Below are 24,875 nucleotides of genomic sequence, written 5' to 3' on the forward strand. Positions count from 1 at the left end.
GTGCACGCGCGCGCTCAGTTGTAGTCCCAATTTCTGGAACCGTATGGACTGTAGCCCACCAGGCTCCTCTCTCCATGGAATTTTCTAGGCAAAAATACTGGAGTGGAGTGCCATTTCCTACTCCAGGGATCTTCCTGACCCAGGGATCAAACTCCAGTCTCTTGCAATGGCAGGCAGATTCTTTCCCACTAGAGCCACTTGGAAAGCCCTACTGTATTTTACAATGAAACAAAAACTCATGGCAGTAATATTACTGTAAATAGCATAGGCAGATCAAGTGGGCTGGGGGTTCGGAAGGCTTGTGGCAGCTTCCTGGGAAACTAGCTGGATGAGGTTTCCAGAGGATGCATTCTGGGGCACGCACGAAGAAGCCCCGGGCTCATCTACCTGCAGCCGCTCGGGGACCAAGGGAAAGGGATGTAACTAAAGGACAGTGGGGCCAAAGGGAGGAAGGGGGACGTCTGGGTAGACCAGGGCTTCTGTGGGAGCTGAGTCAGAAATAGCAGAGGAGAAGCCTGGGGCTCACCGGGCAGCTTGGACCCCTGGGGCCTCCCGAGGACTCTGCCCCAGCCTCTCAGAAGTCTCAGCCTTGGACTCCCCTTTGGAACTTAGACTCACACTCTGTGACTCATGAGATCACTTGGAACATCCAATGTTCTATGGGAATCCAACACTGTATCTTTAGGGACTATAGACAAGTGACCATCTCAGGCCCAGGTCCATAATTTGAAGAAGGCTGTCAGCAGGTTTCCAAGCAACTGGATGTGTGAGAAAGGCTTATCACAGGAAACAGGCTCCTGCTCTCTTTTTTCGGTAGAGGTACTTTGATGGATGAGTTTTGGTGAACACACACACTTGCATAACCCACACTCCTGCTGTGACAGAGAACATGCCCATCACCCCCCAGAAACCTCCCTTGGGTCACACTGCTCAGTCTTGGCTGCCCTCCCCCCAGAAGCAAATATTATTGAGTTCTACTCCAGAACTTCATATGAATAGACTCATGTAAGGATATACCCTTCTCTCGGTGTTTTTGAGCTTTACCCATGCAATTTTGGGGTATCAGTAACTTGTTCCTTTTCATTTCTGAATAGTATTCCATGGTATGAGTATCTTACCAGTTATTCATGTTCTTATTGGTGACCACTGAAGTGGCTTCCAGTTTGGGGTTATTTTAGCAATGAAGCTGCTAAGAACTTTCTGGTAGATCTTTTTGTAGATGTAAGAGACGTGGGTTTGATCCCTGGGTCAGGGAGATACCCTGAAGAAGGAAAGGCAACCCACTCCAGTATTCTTGCCTGGGAAATCCCATGAACAGAGGAGCCAAACAGGCTACGGTCCACGGGGTCCCAAAGAGTGGGACATGAGTCAGCACACACACATGGAAACACACCATGTATGACAGCTGTCCCTGCTCCATCCTCGGAACCACTTCTTACTGTTTGTCTTTTTAGTAACAGTCATTGCCATTGGGTATTGGGTAGTATCTCATTGTGGTTATAGCGGCTTCCCTGGTGGCTCAGTGGTAAAAGAATGTGCTTGCAATGCAGGAGACACAGGTTCCATCCCTGGGTGGGGAAGATCCCTTGCAGGAGGAAATGGCATCCCACTCTAATATCCTTGCCTGGAGAATCCCATGGACAGAGAAGCCTGCTGGCTACAGTCCATGGGGTCACAAAGAGTCAGAGACGACTGAGCGATTGAGCAGCAGCAGCAGCAGCAGCAGCGGCGGCAGTGGCTTTGATTATAATTCTTGCTTCTGTGATGACTAAAATGTTGAACATTTTTTCAGGTTCTTATTGACCATTTGCATCTTTCCCTGTGGTACATCTTTTAAATGGTTGAAGTCTTGTGCCCATGTTTATTAGATTGTTTTATTGGAGCCTTTTGTTATTGTCCTCTCAAGGCCCTTGCGTTTTCTTCTGGTGGGCAGTTAACTTACTTGGAGATCATTTTGATTCTTTTAGGATTGCTTTTAATCTTTGCTCAAATGTTTTTAGAATAGCCTTTATCCAAGGAATACACTAATCCTACTGATGAATGGACAGAGGAGCCTGGTGGGCTACAGTCCTTGGGATCGCAAAGAGTTGGACGCGACTTGGCGATGCAACAACTGATAAAGTGGGACTTTTCTGGATTCCTTACTGAATGGTCAAGGTGTCCCTGAGGTGTCTCCTCTCTGGCTCGTAAGAATCTCAAGTCTGCAAACACAGAATCTCCTAGTGCCCTGGGAGCTCTATAATCTCCGTTTATCTCGCGGTTCCCTGTCCTGTGTTCACTGCAGAATCTCTCCCTGGGCATGTGTAGCTTTGCATTCAGCCAAAGACTTTAGGAGAACTCCATACGTATTTCTGAAGCGCCTTCTTTGCACAGATCCTTTCTCAAGATTACCCAGCCTACTCAATCCAAGCTGCCTCACTAAGCCCCAACTCCGGTCTCTGTCTCCTCAGATCAGCAAGACTGCTGTGGTCTGCCTTGGTTCCATTTCCTTGCACTGCAGTCCAAGGCAATACTTTCTTCCCGAAGTATCTCCAGGAAGAAAACCAGCGTCATTGTAAGTTCAATCTAATTTATTTTACTTTCTGAAAAGTTGCAGTCCTATGCTGCTTGTTGTCTATCATGTGAAATTTTTCCATGTTTTTACAGCCATGTATCACAGAAAAACTGGTCTGATCAGACCTAGTCTCATCCACTGTTTTGCCCACTGATTTGTCCACTGATGTCCATTTTGCGTATCAGTATCTGTGTGCTTTCTGACTCTAATCTGCCTTCCTGCATTTGCTGTTAATGCTCTGGTAATTCATATTCCTTGAGACCACTAGCACTCAGGACCCAATATGTCTATACAGGGCGGGTGATACATAGATCACCCAGTGGTGATAAATATTTATATTTATTACCCAATGGCAAACACAAACCACTTCAGGAGTTGGAGGACTAAATGATAAAATTCCATGGCTGAAAGATGACACTGATCAGTAAGCAAGAGCTGTGGAATGATCCTGTTTCTAAGCCTTCGATCATCTTGCATCTTTTGAGCTTTCTACTAGCAGTACCTCAGCCCCTCTGTCTGTTCCACCCTGCTTCTGAAACACTACTCAGGAAAGAGAGCCAGCCTCTAGCTTCTCTTCCTTCAGAAACTTTGCGCAAAAGCAAGCTGCCTGGGACATTTTGTCTCACAGTTTGGAGCCAAAGGAAATTTGGTCCTCAGACATTAGTTTCGAGCAGAGCCCTTTAAACAGAAATTGAAGCTGGCGGTTCTCCTCTACCGGTTGAAAATCAAAGACATACGCATTTGGGTAGCTTTCTGGGGTCTTCTGATGCCGGTGGGGTGTCATCGATGACCACGACTGGCATTTCCTTCCTGTGACAGTAGTGGACGACGTCCCTCGATAACTCTGCCCATTACCATGGTAGCAGTCTTGGGCCACAGGAGTTTGTTCAGGTGGTACTGAAATTGAAAGAGAAGAGATCAGTAAATAATGACTGGAACAAGGAAACATGTGAAATAATTTATTACACGAACAGAATATCCTCCCTGGGAATTAACACCATCCTCTTTTTACATATTGGGAGGCAAATGGACGTGCAAAGAAAACAATAGGTCCAGAACATTCTAACACTTTAATGACCTAACTTTTGGCTAAATAGTCAATTTAAAACTTGGGAAAAAAATAAGCAGGGCAGAGGGCTTATAATTGGACATTGCACTCATGTGCAAGCTCTCTTTTATGGATCTCCACTGGGCATTCATGGAAACAACTGGGCAGGTGTTCAGAAAGAGACATATTCATTTGGTAGAGACTTCACGTGGTGACTCGGCACCAGCGAGAAAGACAAGGAAACCTTCTGCGTTTCCCCAGACTCTTTGCTTATACAAAGCCAAAGCCTTCAGCTGCTGGGGAACATGGTCCTACATCTGTGACTCAGGCAAAGATCCAATGCTTCTCAGGGAGGGCTAGGGCCCTGGAATAGGGGCAGAAAATTCTGCTGTGCCAGGATACTTCACCAACACAAAGCAGAAGTCTCCTATTCTTCCACCCAGGACTCGACACAGATACAACTTAGAGTTTAGTTCCATGGGAAGAAGGGGCAAGAATATTGAGAAATGTTACCAGGTGCTCAGATGGTAAAGAATCTGCCCGTAGTGCAGGAGACCTGGGTTTGATCCCTAGGTTGGAGAGACCCCGAGGAGGAGGGCATGTCAACCCACTCCAGTATTCTTGCCTGGAGAAGCCCCATGGACAGAGAAGCCTGGTTGGCTGCAGTCCATGGGGTCGCAGAGAGTTGGACACAACTGAGAGATTAAGTACAGCGCAGCACCAGGTGCTCAGAGTCTAAGGCTGAGAGTAGACCAAGAAGATAGAGGATGCCTACCTCCACCAAACGCTTAGCACTGCGTAACAAGAAACAGTAGTCTACTACCAACAGCTATATGCCAATAAAATGGACAACTTGGAAGAAATGGACAAATTCTTAGAAAAGTATAACTTTCCAAAACTGAACCATGAAGAAATAGAAGATCTTAACAGACCCATCACAAGCACGGAAATCGAAACTGTAATCAGAAATCTTCCAGCAAACAAAAGCCCAGGACCAGACGGCTTCACAGCGGAATTCTACCAAAAATTTAGAGAAGAGCTAACACCTATCCTACTCAAACTCTTCCAGAAAATTGCAGAAGATGGTAAACTTCCAAACTCATTCTATGAGGCCACCATCACCCTAATTCCAAAACCAGACAAAGATGTCACAAAAAAGGAAAACTACAGGCCAATATCACTGATGAACATAGATGCAAAAATCCTTAATAAAATTCTAGCAAACAGAGTCCAACATCATATTAAAAAGATCATACATCATGACCAAGTGGGCTTTATCCCAGGAATGCAAGGTTTTTTTAACATCCGCAAATCAATGTAATACACCACATTAACAAATTGAAAGAAAAAAACCATATGGTTATCTCAATAGATGCAGAAAAAGCCTTTGACAAAATTCAGCATCCATTTATGATAAAAACCCTCCAGAAAGCAGGAATAGAAGGAACATATCTCAACATAATAAAAGCTATATATGACAAACCCACAGCAAACATTATCCTCAATGGTGAAAAATTGAAAGCATTTCCCCTAAAGTCAGGAACAAGGCAAGGATGCCCACTCTCACCACTACTATTCAACATAGTTTTGGAAGTTTTGGCCACAGCAATCAGAGCTGAAAAAGAAATAAAAGGAATACAGATAGGAAAAGAAGAAGTAAAACTCTCACTGTTTGCAGATGACATGATCCTCTACATAGAAAACCCTAAAGACTCTACTAGAAAATTACTAGAGTTGATCAATGAATATAGTAAAGTTGCAGGATATAAAATTAACACACAGAAATCCCTTGCATTCCTATACTCCAATAATGAGAAAACAGAAAGAGAAATTAAGGAAACAATACCATTCACCATTGCAACAAAAAGAATAAAATACTTAGGAATATATCTACCTAAAGAAACAAAAGACTCATATATAGAAAACTATAAAACACTGATGAAAGAAATCAAAGAGGACACAAACAGATGGAGAAATATACCGTGTTCATGGATTGGAAGAATTAATATAGTGAAAATGAGTATACTACCCAAAGCAATCTATAGATTCAATGCAATCCCTATCAAGCTACCAATGGTATTTTTCACAGAACTAGAACAAATCATCTCACAATTTGTATGGAAATATAAGAAACCTCGAATAGCCAAAGCAATCTTGAGGAAGAAGAATGGAACTGGAGGAATCAACCTGCCTGACTTCAGGCTCTACTACAAAGCCACAGTCATCAAGACAGTATGGTACTGGCACAAAGATAGAAATATAGATCAATGGAACAAAATAGAAAGCCCAGAGATAAACCCACGCACCTATGGACACCTTATCTTCGACAAAGGAGGCAAGAATATACAATGGAGAAAAGACAATCTCTTTAACAAGTGGTGCTGGGAAAACTGGTCAACCACTTGTACAAGAATGAAACTAGAACACTTCCTAACACCGTACACAAAAATAAACTCAAAATGGATTAAAGATCTAAACGTAAGACCAGAAACTATAAAACTCCTAGAGGAAAACATAGGCAAAACACTCTCCGACATAAATCACAGCAGGATGCTCCATGTCCCACCTCCCAGAATATTGGAAATAAAAGCAAAAATAAACAAATGGGACCTAATTAAAATTAAAAGCTTTTGCACAACAAAGGAGACTATAAACAAGGTGAAAAGATAGCCTTCAGAATGGGAGAAAATAACAGCAAATGAAGCAACAGACAAACAATTAATCTCAAAAATATAGAAGCAACTTCTGCAGCTGAATTCCAGAAAAATAAACGACCCAATCAAAAAATGGGCCAAAGAACTAAACAGACATTTCTCCAAAGAAGACATACAGATGGCTAACAAACACATGAAAAGATGCTCAACATCACTCATTATTAGAGAAATGCAAATCAAAACCACAATGAGGTATCATTTCACACCAGTCAGAATGGCTGCTATCCAAAAGTCTACAAGCAATAAATGCTGGAGAGGGTGTGGAGAAAAGGGAACCCTCTTACACTGTTGGTGGGAATGCAAACTAGTACAGCCACTATGGAGAACAGTGTGGAGATTCCTTAAAAAACTGGGAATAGAACTGCCATATGACCCAGCAATCCCACTGCTGGGCATATACACCGAGGAAACCAGAATTGAAAGAGACGCATGTACCCCAATGTTCATCGCAGCACTGTTTACAATAGCCAGGACATGGAAGCAACCTAGATGTCCATCAACAGACGAATGGATAAGGAAGCTGTGGTACATATACACAATGGAATATTACTCAGCCATTTAAAAAAATGCATTTGAATCGGTTCTACTGAGATGGATGAAACTGGAGCCCATTATACAGAGTGAAGTAAGCCAGAAAGAAAAACAACAATACAGTATACTAATGCATATATATGGAATTTGAAAGATGGTAACGATAACCCTATATGCGAGACAGAATAAGAGACACAGATGCATGGAACAATTTTATGGACTCTGAGGGAGAAGGTGAGGGTGGGACGTTCTGGGAGAATAGCATTGAAACATGTATATTATCATATGTGAAACAGAACCCCATTCCATGTTCGATGCATGAGACAAGGGCTCAGGGCCGGGGCAATGGGATGACCCAGAGGGATGGGATGGGGAGGGAGGTGGGTGGGGGGTCCAGGAAGGGGAACACATGTAAACCCATGGCTGATTCATGTCAATGTATGGCAAAAACTATTACAATATTGTAAAGTAATTAGCCCCCAACTAAAATAAATAAATTTATAAAATTAAAAAAAAAAAAAGAAACAGTAGTCTATCAAAAGTATGGAGTGGCCCTCCCTCTGTGGTACAGGCATGTACTGATTACTAGAAGTTGAGAAGGGATTAGGAATAATGAGAAAGGTCTTCAGCACCGCAGACCCAACTCTTAAGTACAAGGTGACAGCACCTCACCATTGGGGGGATTTGAAACCTACGGTTCACATAAGGTAAAAGCAGCAACAACAAAACCTAAATTTCTTCTATCTGCTAATTATATTAACCCATTTACCTACATAACATATCAATAGAAGAAGGGTGCCCATTTCAAAGTGTAAATAATATTTGCTTCGATAGCTATTATTTCTCTACAAGTAAGTCCAAGCATTTGATTAAAAATTACAAAACACACACACACACACACACACACAAAACAACAGGGAAAAAAAGCCACTATTGAGTGATAAACAATCTGCAGAGCCAGACTCACAGCCACCCAGGGGTGTGGGACTATCAGATTGAGATTACAAGGTAATTATGATGAACATGTTGAAGGAGCTTGTAGCACCATACTGGTCAACAATGTGCATGGATAGATGGAGAATGTCAGCAAAGATGGAATCTATTTTTTAAAAAAAGAATAAAATGATCAAATGTAAACACTAGAAATAAAAATCATGTTATCAGAGATGAAAAATTCCTTTGATGGGCTGATTAACAGACTGAACAGAACTGAGTAAATAATCAGTGAACTGGAAAACAGATTGACAAATATTATCTGAACTGACACATAAAAGGAAAAAGAGTGGGGAAAGAAATAGAACAAGCATATGAGAGATATGAGGCAACATGAAATGATCTAACATTTGGGTGGCCTAAATCCCAAAAAGGAAAACAGAGAGAGAGAGAGAGAACAGGGGAAAAGAAATATTTGAGCTGTAATGGCTGAGAATTTTACAAAAGTAATGAAAATCAATAATCCACAAACACAAGAAGCTCGGAGAACTTCAAGCAGGATAAGCACCATAAATAAATAAGTAAACAAATAGACTCACTTAGATGCACCATAATCAATGGCTGAAAACTGAAAATAAGAGAAAGTCTTAAAGGCAACCAGAGAAAAAAGAAATATTAGATACAGAGAAACACAGGTTTCCATCAGAAACTATTGAAAGTGGAAGGTAATGGAGTAACATCTTCAAAATGGTAAAAGGGGAAAAAATTGTTCACCCAGAATTCTATACCCAACAAAAATTATTTTGTAACTATTGAAAGTGGAAGGTAATGGAGTAACATCTTCAAAATGGTAAAAGGGGAAAAAATTGTTCACCCAGAATTCTATATCCAACAAAAATTATTTTGTAAAACTGAAGGCAATATAAAGACTCTTCCTGACATACAAAAACTAAAAAACTTCATCATCAATAGACTTGTACTATAAAAAATGGAAAAGGTTAAGTTTTTTACAGGAAGAACATTACATCACATGGAAATTGGAGAACCAACAAGAATAAATGAAGCATAGAAGAAATGGTAGAAATAAATAAATAAAAATAAATATAAGACTTTTTTCCCTTCTAATTGCTTTAAAACATGACTGATTCTTCAGGGCAAAAATAGTATCAATTTATTGTGAGATTTATAAAATAATAGATGTAAACTCAGAACAATAGCATAGTATTTTGGGACAGAGTAAATATTGCAATGTTGTAAGGCTCTTACATTATACATCAAGTAAAATAATATTATTTGTAGGCAGAATGTAAGTTAAAGATGTATATTGTAAACATTAAATAAATAGTAAAATCAGAGGTAATAAAAGGCAATACAAAATACTATTAAATCAGAGGCAGAGAAAGATGAAAAGGAACAAAATTCAAATAGGACAAGTGGAAATAACTAAATTGATGGTAGATTTAAATCCAAGCATGTTAACAATGATGACATTAAATGCAAATGGCCTAAACATCTCAAAAGACTGAGGAAAAAAAGACATCATACAAACTCTAGTAAATAGAGCTGCAATGGCTCCATTCATATCAGCAAATGCAGCCTTTAGAACAAGGACTATATCTAGAGACAAGGAGAGATACTATGTAATGATAAAGGTGTCATTTCTTTGCAAAGACGAGGATCCAAAGTGTGTCTGTGCCTGACAAGGAGATTCAGAATAGATAAAGCAAACACAAGACTAAAAAGAGAGAGATGAATGCACACCTAACACCATCAATCATCTCTCAGTAATCAGCAGAAAAGGAGATAGAAAATTAACAAGGATTCAGGAAAGCCAAACAACACTAACCAGCTTGATCTAGTCAGTGTTTGCAGAACACTACACAACAGAAGCCAGATTCTTTTTCAAGAGCACATGAAACATTCACCAAGATGACTTTATTCTGAACCATAAAATGGCATCAACAAATTTAAAGTGAATGTAAAATACCTATCTAATGGGAAGCTGCTGTATAACACAGGTTGCTGAACCCAGTACTCTTTGACAACCAAGAGGAGTAGGGGGGAGGTTCAAGACAGAGGGGACGTAGGTATACTCATGGTTGATTCATGTCGTTGTATGGCAGAAGCCAACACAATATCATAAAGCAATTATCCTCCAATTAAAAAATAAATCAAAAAATAGAATAAATGAAATCATAAGGCATGTTCTCTGACCACAGCACAATGAAACCATTTCCAAAGCTACTGTGATGCTTCTGGAATACAAAAGTGAAAGTGAAGTCGCTCAGTTGTGTCCGACTCTTTGCGACCATGTGGACTGTAGCCCACCAGGCTCCTCCGTCCATGGGATTCTCCAGGCAAGAATACTGGAGTGGGTTGCCATTTCCTCCTCCAGGGGATCTTCCTGACCCAGGGATCGAACCCGGGTCTCTCGGGTTGCAGGCAGACGCTTTAACCTCTGAACCACCAGGGAAGCCCTGGAATAAAAAATTACGGATCAAGGGAGCCCTCAGCAAGCTCCCTTGGCCCTTCTTACCTGGCACATCCAAACGTTCCATGGATAATGGCGAGGACTCACAGGACGGGATCGTGCAGTGTTCCCACCTCACTTCGCTGTTGGTTGTATAGCACCATGGGGCTGTTTCCCCATCAGGGTTACGACAGTAGTTTTCCTCCAAATTTCTGAAAAAGAAGGGACTGTGAGTTTGGCTTTCCAAAAGGCTAAAGAAATAACAAAACGCACACATTACCTCTTAATGGTGATACTGGTGGTGTGTCCAGCTAATTCTCTAGAACTATACCAACTGAATAATGGGTGGAAACTTAAGCTGAGCGGGAGTCCATAGAATTACGGCATGGATGCTTCTCTTGGGTGAATGATTGAAATGTTTTCCTTGACTGTGTATCATGAAGCAAAATAGATCTTTTGCTATGCACCAGGCACTGTGCTATATGCTGGAAACACAATGGGGTGTTTTCTACACTGTTCTTGCCTCCTAAAGCATATATCACAGCCCTCGAATTTGTGTTCTCAAACCTTACTGTACATTTCATACAAAACCTTGCTGAAACCCACTCTGAGGTTACTGATTTAGTAGATGGACAAGAGGGTGTCCAAGAATTTGTATTTCTAACAAATTTCCAGATGATGCTGATGCTGCAGGTCCGGGAAGCCACACTTTGAGAACCAGTTTTCTAGGAAAATCAGCGCTAAATGTCACTTCCCTTGCAGGTGACTTGACCAGTTTTCATTCCCAAAAGCTTTAAGCCTTGGTTCCTATTGTCACTAAAACCAAGGCACATCAGTGGGATTTTGCTGTCCATCCCATTCCAAGGATGGAATGAAAGGAAATTCCTTTCCTTGACAAGGAAATGAAAGCAGAGCGGACTTACTTGCAGGGAAAGTTTTCTGGGGTCCTGTTGTGCTTGTGGGGTGCCTGCTCGCTCCAGCGCTGACACGTGTGCCCGGATACGGTGACGGCCACTGTCCCTCGATAGTTTTCGCCTCTTCCCTGCAGACACTGATACGTTGGCCCAGAAGATGGCGGGGCTGTGGCTAAATGGGGAAGATACATTACAGTGAGTGCTTCTAAGTAAAGAAGGCACAGATGGAAGTTAACGGAGGTGGTGCAGGGAGTGTCGGTCCGTCCTCTTTTCCTCTCATCCATCCAGAATTCCTCATTTGAATGTTGTTTATCATTTTTCAGAAGAAGCTGATGTGGTAGAATCAATGTTCACAAGACCCTCTTATGAAAAACCCTCCAGGGACAAGACCCTTAGAGTAAATTCTTCTCTCTGTATTCTCTTTTCTCTGTAGTCTCAGTTCAGCACACACGGTGAGGCTCAACATGTGTCCTATCCTACCCCAAATCTGCACGTGTGCCAATGAACCAGCTTCCTTTCTGAAGACTAAATTATTCATTAAGTACACATAACTGACTGACCCCCAGTATTCCACAAAGGCAAACAACAGAGAGAGTCCATGGGAAGAAAGAATACAGTGTCTCCAAGGAAAAGGATGTGCAGTGAGAAATCAAGAAATTCTTAAGACACACTGTCATGTATAAAACAGATAAACAAGGATTTACTGTATAGCACATGGAAGTATATTCGATATCATGTAATAAATTATAATGGAGAAGAATTGGGGGGAAGAGAATACAGATATATGCTGCTGCTGCTAAGTCGCTTCAGTTGTGTCCGACTCTGTGCGACCCCATAGACGACAGCCCACCAGGCTCCGCCATCCCTGGGATTCTCCAGGCAAGAACACTGGAGTGGGTTGCCATTGCCTTCTCCAGTGCATGAAAGTGAAAAGTGAAAGTGAAGATGCTCAGTCGTGTCTGACTCTTAGCGACCCCATGGACTGTAGCCTACCAGGCTCCTCCGTCCATGGGATTTTCCAGGCAAGAGTACTGGACTGGGGTGCCATTGCCTTCTCCAACAGATATATGCATACATGTGTAAAACCGAATCGCTTTGCTATACACCTGAAACTTAAGACAATATTGTAAATCAACTATACGTCAATTAAAAGAAGGAAAGCCTCAAGGGAAAAAGAAGATAGAAAGAGAAACTACTGTTCATAATGAGAGTACTGAGTCGCTTTAGTCACTTAAGCATGACCGTCTGAGTGAAGAATAGGAAAGCAGACCTCAGGACCCACCGAGTCCTTTTAACAGTCTCAACTGTCCTTGTTCAGAGCCTTGCTTCAAATCCTTATAGAAGGAAAGTATGATAAAAGGGCTTTCTCCAAGTCATTCCTGCTAGGTCTGCCATTTCATCTTCTCCCCCAGACCTCTCTTCTCCTGCCGCTGCCTCCAAAGTTGGCCATACTGGAAAACTACATCCTGAGACACCACTTTGCTTACAATTAGAAAGAACTCGGTAAAGCGTCTGTCTGCAATGCAGGAGACCTGGGTTCAATCCCTGGTTTGGGAAGATCCCCTGGAGAAGGAAATGGCAGCCCACTCCAGTACTCTTGCCTGGAAAATCCCATGGATGGAGGAGCCTGGTAGGCTACTGTCCGTGGGGTTGCAAAGAGTCTGACACGACTGAGTGACTTCACTTCACTGGTTGATAACGAAATCGAGGTACCAGAAGGTGTGGGTCTGATTTGCCTTTAGCACTAGAGAACAGGAGGGCACCAGAGATCACTCCCAAGAGCCTACATTCATCTGTACTCAAAAGAGGCAAAAGAAGACCCCAAAAGAAACCCCATAAAAAATAGATGCTCTTATCAATTACATACAGTAACCAATAAATTGCTTTAAAAGAGTAATCACATCCCATAGGCCTTGTGGGACTTTCCAGGCACAGCACTCTTGACTCAAAGAGAAGGACAGGTGAAGGTCCCCGAGGATGGGGTAGGAACCATACTTACTACATCTCGGGATGTCACAGAATTCCCAGCGCTTTTGGGGGTCAGTGGTGAAACACCACGGGCGGGGCTCCCCATCAGGATTACGACAGTAATTCATCTTCAGATTCTTGCTTGGAAATCTGAAGGTGCAAGAAGGACTTTAACAGCACTGAACATTCACATTCACAGATGAGAGTCATTTCAAATGAGCAAATATTGAGCACCTGCTGTGTGCTAGGCACAGTCAGGCACCCAAGGAGGTGACTAGATGAAGGTTATCCTCAATGTGATGACAATCTCATAAGAAAGATTAGCTGAGTGTTCCAAGGATTGATTTTCTAACAGTCTACATGTGCCACAATCTTGGAACAGGATCAACTTTATCATTTGGGCCATCTGGAAAACTTGTGTCAGCCAACTTCAATGATTCAGCTGCAAATGATAACAATCTTTAAAACACAAAGTAGTCACTGGCTAGAGATAGTTATTTAGTAAACAGTACAGCCTAGAGGTTGATGTCTTCATAGGTTAAAAGAATGGTCCTTCTAGTCTACCCAGTTCTGAGTCTGCTAAACTTTAAACTTGTAGAAATGGGGACAGATAAGCTATGTTCCTGTGTGCAGGCCAGGGAGCACCCACCCCACCCCCTTAGCAGGGGCCCAGTGATGGAGCCTGTGAGATGAACACCATGCCTCGTGCCCCTCTGGGCTCATTTCACGTCCCTTCCTGAGACTGTAAACGCTTTGTCAGGATGGGCAGAGCAACCGACAGTGGCTTAGGCAATCTTCTTCCAGTTTCTGGAAAGTAAATTTAACCAATTCTGAGGCTGGAGGCTTTCACTGTGTTTCTTCTTTGGAGTACAGTAAGGAAAAGAAAATGACAACAGCGGTGATTTAAGACAGAAACAGGAGGTACAGAAATGCAGGCGAGCAGTTTTCCACACTGAAACCTGTGACTTAGTCTCTTTTCCTACAAGTTTTTACAAGCCCCGTTATAATCCTATAGTCATCGTAGAATGAAGAGAATGACCAGAAGCAGCTAAAGAGAGGGAGGTGTTTTAAGTACAATTAATGTGAAATAGGAGATGCAGACAATTGTCCCCTACAATTCACCATTACTTTCTAGATCAAGGACTCTTATTTCTACTATAGATTCATGATCCCCTTTGAGTAGTTAGTGAAAGTCAGGAATCCTCCCTCCCATAAAAATACACTGATACAAACACATGTAAAATATTCAGGGATTCACAAAGCCCTAAAGCCCACCCATAGATCACAGGGTAGGAAGCCCTGAATCTCATCAGCATGAAGAAAAAGAAAGGAATACAAAGAGGAGGGGAATATTTGGAAAATACACAAGTGAGATGTGTTTATTTTATGTGTATAGATGCATGTATCTATATTTCTTACATTTAACCTACACATTAGCCAGGAAGCTGGTTACAGTGCAGATCCAGACACGGTGGGAATGAGATTCTGCATTTCTAACAAATGCTTAGGTGACAGCACTCTTCCATGGACCACATTTTGACTAGTAAGAATGTATACTTCTAAGGGAGGGGATATATGTATACCTATGGCTGATTCATGTTGAGGTTTGACAGAAAACAGCAAAATTCTGCAAAGCAATTTATCCTTCAATTAAAAAAAGAATGTATACTTCTTTTGCAGCCACGTAGGAAAATGCAAACTTTGAAATTCAGAAACATCAGGTGTGTTCACTTTTTGAGGAATGCTAAAATATCTATACAATATTAAATTACCCATACATTGCAGAGGCTTGAACATCCAGTTTCACTCCCAGTGAGACTTACTTGGAAGGAAGGTATCCGTGGATATGTGGACTCTGAGAGTCCCAAGACTGGCAGTCACGTCCAGACATGGTCTTGGAAATCTTGCCCTCATAGTTTTCTCCACTGCAATGCATACATTCATCTGGGAAGAATGGAAAGAAACTGAAATGAATGAAGCAAAAAAGGGTAAAGACTAGACTCTCACTAGAAATGTCTCAAATACTTTTGCCGCTTGTTCACTGGTAATTTTCCAACAATTACCTAGCAACAAAATTGGCAATAAAGGCTTAATTTTCTAATACAATCTGAAATGTCATTCTCTTTTTCAAATGGTAGAATTAGCAGGTGTGGCCAATACCTTCTCGACTGTTACAGTCGTGACCAAACCCAGAAACTCCTTAACACTTTGTCTTCAAGCTGGGCCGCACGTGTCGGTCCTTGGTGGTTGTGGGGAGAGATTGCACATAATCTCAGGAGTCTGAAAATTCTCTACTAGAATTTTTTAATATTTGGGGTCTCTCTTCCAAAAAATTCCTATGGAATTATTCTGATTGAATGCATGCTTGCTCAGTCATGTCCCACTCCTTGTGACCTCATAGACTGCAGCCTGCCAGGCTCCTCTGTCCATGGAATTTTCCAGGGAAGAATACTGGAGTGGGTTGCCATTTCCTCCTCCAGGGGATCTTCCCAACCCAGGGATGGAACCCGCATCTCCTGTGTCTCCTGCATTGGCAGGCGGATTCTTTCCCACCGAGCCACCGGGAAGCTCTCTCTGATAGGCTGGATAACTGCCAAAGAAGCCGGCAGCCTCTCAGGATTTTAGTGCCAGGGATTTTGCTTGTGTTCGTGACCTGGCGAGAGAATAATATTCACCTAAAGGGACAATGCTTCTCTTTTTATTATTATTGAGAAGCATGACTGGTTGTTTTTCTTTCTTACATCCCTGTAAAATGGAAACTTTGCAATTCTTAATATAATGTGCTATAGCAGAATAATATAAGACTTTAATTTTTATGTGGCAATCAGGAAAACAGAAGCAGACCTGATATAAAAAAGGATACTCTCATATCAGTAGAGGGTCAAATGACCTCATAACATAGTGTACAAATAAATAAAGAATGCCCATGGTTGGAATAGAAGAAGAGATGGGAAATTAAGCCATCACCCAGTATGTACTCAATCCACGTGGTTATGCAAAACCCACCTTCATTCACCACCCTATTGCATCAATAATGTAGCAGGAAATATGAAGTAAAGAACATTTTCCCATAGGATATTTTACATTCTTTTAGCATTGACTTTTGAAGTGTGCTCTTAAATTGATTGTTCCATTAAAACAATAGATTACTGACTTAAAAACTGGTTCATTGCTTGGTTTCAACAACACGACAAAGTCTACCATGTTAAATTAATGTTGTGTATTTGAATTGTATTGATTTTGTGGCTTTATGTTAACAGTTGAATTGCAAATATGTTTCTGGCTTAAACTGTGTCAGAGCTTTAAGCATAAGAAATTTTCATCTAGAGTTTACATCTAGTTTTATATTCATTCCTGTTGAACTACATGTTAATAAAGATAATTTAGATCCATAATGGAAATTGTGCAAAATTTTGGTCTTTTCCCAGAGGTCATGTATTACTTGATGATGCCAAACACAGCACTAACTGATTATTAATATCCCCATAGATAATCAATTTACAGCAAATTACTCCACACATAAAGAGCAGAATAGGAAAACGTTTTCCAGAGCCATCCCTGACCTTCGCACTCAGGGATGTCGCAGTAGTCAAATCTCGTGTCTGGATCTGTGGTGTAACACCAGGGCCCTTTGTCATCATTGTCTGGGTTCCTGCAATAGTTCTCCTCCAGTCCCGCTAGAGGAAATTTCTCAGGCGAAAATCTGTAGAGGATGGAAAAGAATCACTTTGATCATATTTTAAAAATCAGTGTGTTATCGGCAGGGCAGGATAAGACCCCCTCTCTTTCCAACTGTGGTTTGAGATTGTGTCATCCAACTATCCATACTGTTTATACTGAGGGGAAGCGAAAAGCAAAGGTGAAAAGGAAAGATATACCCATTTGAATGCACAGTTCCAAAAAATAGCAAGGACAGATAAGAAAGCCTTCCTCAGTGATCAATGCAAAGAAATAGAGGAAAACAATAGAATGGGAAAGACTAGAGATCTCTTCAAGAAAATTAGAGATACCAAGGGAACATTTCATGCAAAAATGGGCTCAATAAAAGACAGAAATGGTAGGGACCTAACAGAAGCAGAAGATATTAAGAAGACGTGGCAAGAATACACAGAAGAACTGTACAAAAAAGATCTTCACGACCCAGATAACCACGATGGTGTGATCACTCACCTAGAGCCAGACATCCTGGAATGGGAAGTCAAGTGGGCCTTAGAAAGCATCACTATTAACAAAGCTGGTGGAGGTGATGAAATTCCAGTTGAGCTATTTCAAATCCTAAAAGATGATGCTGTGAAAGTGCTGCACTCAATATGCCAGCAAACTTGGAAAACTCAGCAGAGGCCACAGGACTGGAAAAGGTCAGCTTTCATTCCAATCCCAAAGAAAGACAATGCCAAAGAATGCTCAAACTACCGCACAATAGCACTCATCTCACATGCTAGTAAAGTAATGCTTAAAATTCTCCAAGCCAGGCTTCAGCAATACGTGAACTGTGAACTTCCAGATGTTCAAGCTGGTTTTAGAAAAGGCAGAGGAACCAGAGATCAAATTGCCAACATCTGCTGGATCATCGAAAAAGCAAGAGAGTTCCAGAAAAACATCTATTTCGGCTTTATTAACTATGTCAAAGCCTTTGACTGTGTGGATCACAACAAACTGTGGAAAATTCTGAAAGAGATGGGAATACCAAACCACCTGACCTGCCTCTTGAGAAATCTGTATGCAGGTCAGGAAGTAACAGTTAGAACTGGACATGGAACAACAGACTACTTTCAAATAGGAAAAAGAGTACATCAAGGCTGTATATTGTCACCCTGCTTATTTAACTTATATGTAGAGTACATCATGAGAAACGCTGGGCTGGAGGAAGCACAGCTAGAATCAAGATTGCTGGGAGAAATATCAATAACCTCAGATATACAGATGACACCACCCTTATGGCAGAAAGTGAAGAAGAACTAAAGAGCCTCTTGGTGAAAGTGAAAGAGGAAAGTGAAAAAGTTGGCTTAAAGCTCAATATTCAGAAAACTAAGATCACAGCATCCAGTCCCATCATTTCATGGCAAATAGATGGGGAAACAGTGGAAACAATGGCTGATTTTATTTTTCTGGGCTCCAAAATCACTGCAGATGGTGACTGCAGCCATGAAATTAAAAGACGCTTACTCCTTGGAAGGAAAGTTATGACTGACCTAGACAGCATATTAAAAAGCAGAGACATTACTTTGTCAACAAAGGTCTGTCTAGTCAAGGTTTTTTCAGTGGTCGTGTATGGATGTGAGAGTTGGACGGTGAAGAAAGCTGAGCACCTAAGAATTGATGCTTTTGAACTGTGGTGTTGGAGAAGACTCTTGAGAGTCACTCGGACTGCATGGAGATCCAACCAGTCCATCCTAAAGAAAATCAGTCCTGAATATTCATTGGAAAGACTGATGCTGAAGCTGAAGCGCCAATACTTTGGCCACCTGATGCGAAGAGCTGACTCCTTGGAAAAGACCCTGATGCTGGGAAAGATTGAGGGCAGGAGGACAACAGAGGATGAGATGGTTGGATGGCATCACCAACTCAATGGCTGTGGGTTTGGGTGGACTCCAGTGGTTGGTTATGGACAGGGAGGCCTGGTGTGCTGCAGTTCATGGGGTCGCAAAGAGAGACTGAACTGAACTGAACATTCAACTATATTTTGGCTGTGTGCAATAGCATTTGTATCCAGTTTTCAGTGTCTCTATTGATAGCCTGTTCAGTAGAGTAGCTAATATCACTGTTATTACTGTGTGAACAGCCAAGTCTTAGAAGTAGAGTCAAAGCATCTTATGCACAGTACAAATATAAAGCCCTCAAAGCCTGCCAAATTCATGACACATGCCAAACACCTGCTTTTGTCAGTTACCCTTCGCTCTGTAAAAATAATAGAAGTTTTAATACCATTTTGTCTGTGTAAACTCTGCATGAGGCATTATGCTAAAGTCTCTCTATACATTCTCTAATGTAGTCAATAAAAATCCCTATCAGGAAGGTGTTATTATTCCCACTTCCCAGATCAGAAAACTGAGGCACAGTCATGTGAAACAGATCAAATCTCACCTAAGCTTGAGCAATTAATAAACAGCATCTCAAGAGTTTACGGAGAAGGCAATGGCAAACCACTCCAGTACTCTTGCCTGGAAAATCCCATGGATGGAGGAGCCTGGTAGGCTGCAGTCCATGGGGTCTCGAAGAGTCGGACAGACTGAGCAACTTCACTTTCACTTTTCACTTTCATGCATTGGAGAAGGAAATGGCAACCCACTCCAGTATTCTTGCCTGGAGAATCCCAGGGACGGCGGCGCCCGGTGGGCTGCCGTCTATGGGGTCGCACAGAGTCAAACATGACTGAAGCGACTTAGCAGCTTAGCAGCAAGAGTTTAAAGTCAGATCTGTCTGATGCCAAACTCCACGTCCCCTCTGAGGTGCATCTAGAATTAAAGGGAGAGTGGGAAGATGGAGTGAAGCTCATTTTCAGAGATGAGCTGCTATGTTGCAATAAGAAATTGGATTAAAACCTAAGACTTCAAATCTAAAATGGCAGATTTTGCTTCTGGTTCTTCTGTGTACCTGTTTTTGGTAGATTTGGTGCTCTTGGGACTTCAGTTTCCCCATCGGCTGGGGTATAGATGACCAAGATTCTCTCTCAGACCCTTGCCATTCTATGACTTGGCCATTTGGTTTGTCCTTTTAATCTCAATAAGCCTTAATATGCTGGGAATATGAGACTTCATCTCGTTGTTGCTTAGTCACTCAGTCGTGTTGGACTCTTTGTGACCCCATTGACTATAGCCCGCCAGGTTCTTCTGTTCATTGGATTTTTCAGATAAGAATACTGGAGTGGGTTGCCATTTCTTTCTCCACGGGATCTTCTTGACCCTGGGATCGAACCCTTGTCTCCTGATTTGGCAGGTGGATTCTTTACCACTGAGCCACCAGGGAAGCCCAACTCATAAGGATGGCTAAAGATGATTTGTTTGGGAGTGGGGAAGATCATAGACGCTAAATTCCCACTTGATAAGCATTGTTAATGAGAATTTAATACCACCTAATACCATATTGGGCAAAGTATAAAAAATGACATTAAAATAAATAATAGGCAAGTTGCAAGATAATCTGTTTTCCACAATGCAACGTGAACACGTTTGATTTAGACTGATTTAATTGTAAACATCATCATCTTTTGTCTTTTCTCAGTCTCAGCCTAGAATTCATGTTCTAGAATTTATTGTTCTTTTTTATTGTTTTAAATCTTCCAAAAAAAAAAAGCATATACACAAGAATGAACGGAAAGCAGCCCTTTTCTGCTTTTATGCCATCAGTTATTGAACGGCTCTGCACCAGCATCAATAAGATTCTCCCCATACCTGCTAGTCACATGTTCTGGTTTGAGTTGGAAGCAATGGAATCACTCCGAGTATAAGAGGTGAACACGGAGACAAACGAGAAAGTCTTACTTGGGCACATGTGGAGAAGTGGCACTCCATTTTTGACAGGTGACGCCACTTTTTGTTTTGGCTGTGGTCCCTCTGTAGGTCTTCCCACTTCCGGTCTTGCACTCCGAAAGGTAGACTGCAAGGAAGCCCAAAGAGTGGTCAAACCCTTTCACAGCGACAAAAAGTCATGAGGAAGCCCTGCACTGCCTGGTCACGTTGTGAGAAAGGATGCAGTTACTATCTAAAAAGGCAGAGTCTGTGTGAGAGTTATTGGAGGCTTCCCTGGTGGCTCAGTGGTAAAGAATCTGCCTTCCAATGCAGGAGATGTGGGCTCAATCCCTGGGTCAGGAAGATCCCCGGAGAAAGAAATAGCAACCCACTCCAGTATTCTTTCCTGGGCTACTCCCATGAACAGAGGAGCCTGGTGGGCTACAGTCCCTGGGGTCGCAAAAGAGTCAGACACGACTTAGCAACTAAACAACAACAACAAAGAATTATACTAAGTGTGGGGCACCGATTCCTTTATCCAGATCTCCTGCCCTTCCGTGTGCCAGGCAATGCTGTGTGCTGGGGGTGCTGGGGACACTTGGGGTAGAAACCACACAGGTCCTGCCCGAGTGGAGCTGACATCCCAGTGGAGTCTGGGGCGCCAGGCACAGAAGGTAATCAAGGACACGGATTGTGAAATAGACAACCTCATGGCAACATGTGTAACAGAGAAAATAAATACCGTCGTGAGGGAGTGAATGGGAAGGGGATGAGGGCTTCTTTGTGGAATGGGCAGACCTGCAGAGGCTGAAACAGATGCAAACCATCTCTAGGCTCATGGTGGTATTTTAAATGTGAAAAAAGTACCAAACAGGGTAATACAGTTGTGGTCTACGCTCAACGTTTACAGAAGATGCTCTCAACCAACCTCCATTTAAACAACTTACTGGTTACCCAGTGGGCCCCATCCTGCTTTAAAACACACTACCAGGGGCCCCCTGTGGGCCACATGCGGCAGGATGGGCGTCTGTGGCTGGCAGGACACTTTCGGGTGTGCTCATCCACTCTGTTCCTACCTATACACTTACCAAGAGTCAGTTATTTTTATTTCCAAAACTTTTTATGCAGCTCTGTTTGATTACAGATGACCTAAACTGAGAAATGAATGACGGAGGGGAGGGAGCTTTTTTAAAAAACTAAGATAAATGGTTTCAAGTAGTTGAAAGAGTAGAGTAGTTTTTTAAATGGTTATCAAGGGGCTTCCCTGGTTCTCCAGTGGTTAAGACTCTGTGCTTCCACCGCAGGGGACGGAGGTTCCTTCCCTGGTCTAGGAACTAAGACCCCCCCGTGCCACACGGAGCAGCCAAAGCAAACTGTTACCAGATCCACTGAGAGCAGTCCATTCGTGTTGTTGATATGAGTTTGAGGGGAGGGGAATCATGAAAACATAAAGGAATTTTACAGTCAGATTGATTAATGAGTGTCTCTATACTTGCTCAAGTCCAAAGAGAAGGACAGCTTATGGTAGATAATTCATAAGTGTGGTTTATACAAGAAATGCTCTAGATAACTTCTCTTGGTGGCCCTGGATTCAAAGAAAAAATGCCTCTGCTTTATGTCCAAAAGCACCAGCATAAGCTTGTGTTTTCAAAGAAAATATAAAATATTTAAAGGATATTTGCATCATCTTTTATGATTCCCCACTTAATGTTTTTTAATAGAGGATATTTGTTTTACAATGTTATGTTGGTTTCTACCATTCAAGAATGTGAATCAGCCATAAGTATGTTTATATATATATATATCTCCTGCCTCTTGAGTCTCCCTCCCACCCCCTCATCCCACTCCTCTGGGTCATCACAGAGCACTGAGCTGAGCTCCCTGTGTAATACAGCACCTTCCCACGAGCAATCTATTGTACACATGATAGTGTTTTATGTGTAAAATAAATAGTTAGTGGGAAGCTGCTATATTACACAGGGAGCTCAGTTCGATGATCTTGGGCTTCCCAGGTGGCATTAGCAGTGAAGAACCCGCCTGACAATGCAGGAGACATAAGAGATGCAGGTTTAATCCCTGCATCTGTCAGGAAGATTCCCTGGAATAGGAAATGGCAACCCATTCCAGTATTCTTGCCTGAAAATTCCATGGACAGAGGAGCCTGGTGGGCTACAGTCCATAGGATAGCAAAGACTCGGACATGGCAGAGGCAACATAGCACACGCTGTCTACATGTCAGTGCTTTAAGTTAATTGATCAATTATCTGGGTCGAATACTTCTCACACACCTATAGTAACTGCTGCTTTAAATCCAACACTCTGTTTAAAGATTACAGATATATCTTCATTGAGATGTATGATGCCAGTCGATACGTTGTACTTATCAAAAAGGTAAACAAGGTATTCCGGAGGCCAGGGGTCAGGGGAGGGGATGCTCAAGCTGCAACTTGGGCGATGAGGAGCCAGAAGAACAGAGGAGGGTTCAGGATGAACAAGCCTGTGCTCTGCCTGCTGCAGGAGGCACAGACATCAGCCCAGCCTGTGAGGTAGGCTGAGGAACACAGCGCCCGGTAGCAACTAGTGAGTATTTAGACTTTCTTCTAAGGGCACTGAGGGTTCAAAGCAAGGAAGTTTCGGACCAGCCACTGTGCTGATGAGGGCAGCTTTAGACCCAGCTGGCAGCAGTGGCCCTGGTGGCCAGTGGAGATGAAACTGATCTGACACTGACTGTTCCCAGAAGCACCCTGGCAGGTAATTTTGCAGTGGGTCAATATTCCACAGTAAAGAAACAAGCACCCAAAAGTGACTGACTTTTGACTCTTTCCCTCTCTTCTGTTTGTATGTCCCTGCCACAGTTTGTATAACCTTTGGCTCCTTTCAGTCACCCTGAAAACAGGCAACTCTTCAACTAGCCAAACGAAGCCCAGCGGGCACCCCCTTGATCCTTCTGGTTAACCATTTACAGAGAACATGTTTAAATGCTAGTGTTTGCACAGAGAATCCCACCAGCATTTTTTAAATGTCTGATAGACAGCGGGTAAGCCCACATATCTCTTCCTTTGCTCACTAACTGCAAGAACTAATAACATCCACAGATAAACTTCAGATTTAATCTGCACTTTCAGTCATGTACAACTCTTTGTGACCCCATGAACTGTAGCCTACCTGGCTCCTCTGTCCATGGGATTTTCCAGGCAAGAATACTGGAGTGGGTTGCCATTTCCTTCTCCAGGAGATCTTCCCAACCCAGGGATTGAACCTGGGTCTCCCACGTTGTAGGCACATGCTTTACTGTCTGAGCCACCAGGGAAGTCCATCTGCACTTTAGACTCAAGAATTAGAGCTCAACAGTGGGCCGGAAGTGAGGATAACAGATACACAGCTACTTAAAGCTAAGATGAACCACCGTGTAGATATAATCCTAACCTATAAAACACCTCTCAAAATCTTAGAGTGTGGTGGGGAAGATCGAGAGAATGCGGCAAGCTGTTGTCAAGAATAAGTGAAATCGGATGTTTCTTCAACACTTGTGATGCGGAATATTTGGAGAGCAAAACCGTTATCAAAATAGTCCTGACACCTCGCCAGAGAATAGGAAGTAGCTGTAAAAGCATCATAAGTCACTTAAACCTTCGTGCAGACTTAATGAACTTGTGCACGTCTAAGAAGACACACAATTTCTGTAGGAGTCTAGGCCATCCGTGATCCTAAACAATGAAGGATCTAGAGTTTTTAAGGAAACTCTCGAAAATGAGCTGCAACTTCTGCACATCTTCAAAGTTCTGCACCATTTCAGAGACTACGGGAAATATAGGCCATGACGGAAAGAATAGTAGAACTTGTAAGAGTAAAACTAAGGATACTGTCTCTATTCAAATGTTACTGCAGATTGAAAACACCTCAGTTTTGCTATTGCTCCAGGCTTCAGACCACAGACAGTGGTCCCTGCATAACAAAAACAACCAAGATCATAAGGAACTTGTGGACTCTTTTCTTCTTAAAAATAAGAAGAAAATATCTTTATTATTTAATATCTTTAAATAAGATATTATTTAAATATCTTAATATTTAGATCTCAATATCTTAAAATAAAATATTAAAACAATTAATTAAAATAAATTAAGATATTAAATAATAAACTAAAATATCTTAATATTTTAATATCTTTAAAAAGATATTATTTTGTATCTTATTTTCAGGGTCATAGAGGCGGGAGTGATTTTGTAAATTCAATCCCTGCATTTTGAAATCAAGAGAAATGAAACCTAGCAGGTGAAATAATATATTCAGGTTGG

General features: G+C 42.0%; 1 protein-coding gene across 3 annotated transcripts in view; it reads right to left on the minus strand.

The window, feature by feature from the left end:
• The window catches only part of PLG (plasminogen), a 52,340-nt gene that overhangs the window by 20,135 nt on the left and 7,330 nt on the right, over positions 1–24,875 (minus strand). For all 3 annotated transcript variants that reach the window (XM_081524436.1, XM_081524434.1, XM_081524435.1), the window contains exons 4-10: positions 20,614–20,728; positions 16,696–16,835; positions 14,956–15,076; positions 13,164–13,282; positions 11,174–11,336; positions 10,317–10,462; positions 3,292–3,451 (exon numbers count right to left, since the gene is read on the minus strand). In XM_081524436.1, coding sequence (XP_081380562.1) covers positions 3,292–3,451; positions 10,317–10,462; positions 11,174–11,336; positions 13,164–13,282; positions 14,956–15,076; positions 16,696–16,835; positions 20,614–20,728 — 964 coding nt within the window. The remainder of the gene's footprint in view (positions 1–3,291; positions 3,452–10,316; positions 10,463–11,173; positions 11,337–13,163; positions 13,283–14,955; positions 15,077–16,695; positions 16,836–20,613; positions 20,729–24,875) is intronic.

This window comes from Giraffa tippelskirchi, chromosome 9, assembly GCF_054371585.1.
Source record: "Giraffa tippelskirchi isolate mGirTip1 chromosome 9, T2T-mGirTip1v1.2.pri, whole genome shotgun sequence".
Classification (NCBI taxonomy): Eukaryota; Metazoa; Chordata; class Mammalia; order Artiodactyla; family Giraffidae; genus Giraffa; species Giraffa tippelskirchi.